At 45.9% G+C, this 2,759-nt stretch overlaps 2 protein-coding genes across 2 annotated transcripts; one reads left to right on the forward strand and one right to left on the reverse strand.

The window, feature by feature from the left end:
- BDV27DRAFT_139973 (uncharacterized protein) lies at positions 1-1,635 on the forward strand. Its single transcript, XM_032069563.1, has 2 exons — positions 1-1,035; positions 1,119-1,635. The coding sequence occupies exon 1, from the start codon at positions 703-705 to the stop codon at positions 958-960; it is 258 nt and encodes an 85-aa protein (XP_031920163.1). The 5' UTR covers positions 1-702; the 3' UTR covers positions 961-1,035; positions 1,119-1,635.
- Positions 1,508-1,879, reverse strand: BDV27DRAFT_164869 (uncharacterized protein; the record flags this gene model as incomplete). Its single annotated transcript, XM_032073778.1, has 2 exons — positions 1,508-1,655; positions 1,869-1,879. 2 exons carry the CDS (start codon positions 1,877-1,879, stop codon positions 1,508-1,510), a joined length of 159 nt encoding a protein of 52 aa, XP_031920164.1.
- Between the last annotated feature and the right edge of the window lie 880 nt (positions 1,880-2,759).

Consider the following 2,759-nt stretch of genomic DNA (forward strand, 5'->3'; position numbering starts at 1 on the left):
TCTTTGCGTCCTTTTGGAAGGGGGCGGGATTCAGGTAGGTCATGGTCTGCCGCTCTTTGGGCGAATGAGACGTCACATCAATGTATACAGTATCGTCAATGCATCGATCTACTCCGGTACGGAACTGTCAGAAGCCATACCCGAACTATCAGTGTTTGCCTGTCCCCTGAAGTTAGTGGGAGCAGTTGGAAGTACAGAGGACTCCGTCGTCCAGACACAGGAAAGTCGTCCGACCGGTGCACATCCCCTAAGAAAATTTGGTATCACAGCGAAGTTAAAACGATCCTGACGCTACCCACACTCTTAGGACCGAACTTTCGGGGTTCAACAGGGAAAGAGGAAAATAGACGGGATTTGAGATACTTTATTCTGTGCATTTGTTGACTATCGACATTATGTACAGCGTCGCGTCCCGAGTACTACGATCGTCATGACTACGACAGGTTTCACCGAATGCATGGAAAGACGGCCGGAAATAGCTCCTTCTAGTATCTGGGCTATATAGTATTTACCTCATCAAGACGAGTAAAACTGCCGAGTAGAACTATTGTTCTACTCCATAAGGTGAAGGATGGAGTCCGGAGTATATTCTTTTTATGGAGATGCTGTGGGATACTACTATTATTGCCAATAACTTGAACATGAAATGCTTAGGTAAACCAAGGGAAAAAAAGCCAAAGAAAAGAAACAAGCCCCAAAGTGATGGGTAGAGGCGCCATAGGGAAACTATTGCATGCAGACCATCATTTGGAACACCACTGTACCACTTACAAAAGCACTCTGTTTCTGCCATACTCTATTAACTTTCTGCTCTGTCTCAAAGCACGAGTCAGGGGGTTGAAACTGTTGTTTTCTTTTTCTTTTTTTCTTTTTTTCTTTTGGAGGAGGGGGGGGAAGCAACTGTGTTATCATATTTTGTTTAGCGCCTTTATCCATGCGAGGGACTTCGGGTGGTGGTGATGAATGTTGTCTTAGATCAAAGCTCCATTTACTCCGTACTGCTGCCGAGTTGCTGCGCAATGTGACAATAATGAAGTTAGTATTAAAACCATGGGACTGGGAGCTTCTCTTTCGGGCTAAGTCCCTAAAATGACTATATTATTGACGTACACGAGCAGCTGACAGGACAAAAACCCCGTGTATGAGTCTACGCCGTCATGGGTCCTTGAATATTATGTTGTCCTTTTGTTTTGTTTTCGTTTTTGACTACGGTTGACTATTGGTGCCCTATCATCTCGAAACTGGATCAATACCTTTAGAGTAGTGGTGTCATAACAAGTGGCGGATTAGTTTGAATTGCAGCGTGTAGAAGGAGACCGAATGGGTAAACATCTATTCATGGTTCGGATTATACTTCATACACCGGGCATTACGACTGGGCGGAGTCGGACGGTACGGAGCAGAGGAAACCTGGAAAGGCGCAGCAGCAGATGTTGGATTGGGTGAATGACGAGTTGGAAGCGGATTCGTTGGCAGGCGGAGTTTGAGGTATTCAATCACCTAACCATCATTGACTCGGATGGTGGACTTGCTTAGGGTATGTGCCACCACCACCAGTAGGAGTCACAAGGGAGGGAGAGGGGGCTGATGGTCGCTGAGTGAGTCGGGACGGTCGTGGTCCCGCGGCCTGCGCCTGTCTCTCCCCAACAGGAGCCCTATTTCCCAAGACGAGTGGGAAGAGAAAAAAAAAAGAATAGTTCAGAAAGTAAAATATGTGGGAAAGGCTAGTTCAAGCAAGCTGAATGCAGCGATTGGACTACCATCTGTTGGAATCATCTACCGCCATGTGGGACCATTGATTGGCTGGTTTAATTTCATTACGCCTCCTTTCTGGGTCCTGGTGTACTTATCGCATCCCTCGGACGCACTCATAACGCATAGTTTACTACTCTCGACGCAACATGTTGCCTATGCCCCAGTGGTCCCCTCTCATTCTTACACAACCAGTGGATAAGTCGGGTTGGCTAGGAATTTTTCCAAAGTTTCATACGTTACTGCCTATTTATTCTCACTCATATTACCTCCCATATCCACCGGGGAACTAGTCTCCTTTAATCTTAGTGGCTCTCTTCTCGGCCAAGTTCCAATTCCCATCCCAAGTGATCCATGCCTGACACAGAGGGAAGTGGTAGCAACAGTAGTAGTAATCATGGAGCCCGTACTTCCCGTACATATTTTACCTCGCCATGACAACCCGATCCAGTATCCTTGTCATTCATTAGGTCGATGGAAGTACCACCCTGTTGGCGTCCCGACTGACTTGGATTTTTTTTTCTTACCCTTTTGCCTTGCACTAAACCCTGTACAGTAATCTATCCAGAGTTCAATTAATTACGGAAACCTCGTAATCAGTCCAGTTTGGCCACACCATCTTATGAACTAGTTACCAAGTCCATACACATTTCCCGCGCAGTATCTTCCCCGCCTTCATTTTGCCCCATTCCCAGTGGGTGGTTAGTAAGTTTTCTTTCCAAACTCAAGTACCAGCTTGTAAGAGCGCTGTAATTTTATTATTACACCGAAAAATACCACCACTCGTAAATAATCTTCCGTACCCAACCCAATTTCCCATTCCTTTTGCTTCCGCCTTGGTTGAACTAGAATTGGCGATCAACCACACATAGAGTGAGTGCACAAACCCCCCTTCGTCCACTCTTCTCCCGTGCCTCCCGAGGGTGTTTAGCAATGGATCCCTTTTGTCCCTCGAACCGATTTTCTTTTTTCTTTTTCTTTTCTTCGTTTTTTTTTTTTTTTTGGTT

Source organism: Aspergillus caelatus (genome assembly GCF_009193585.1).
Source record: "Aspergillus caelatus strain CBS 763.97 unplaced genomic scaffold BDV27scaffold_625, whole genome shotgun sequence".
NCBI lineage: Eukaryota > Fungi > Ascomycota > Eurotiomycetes > Eurotiales > Aspergillaceae > Aspergillus > Aspergillus caelatus.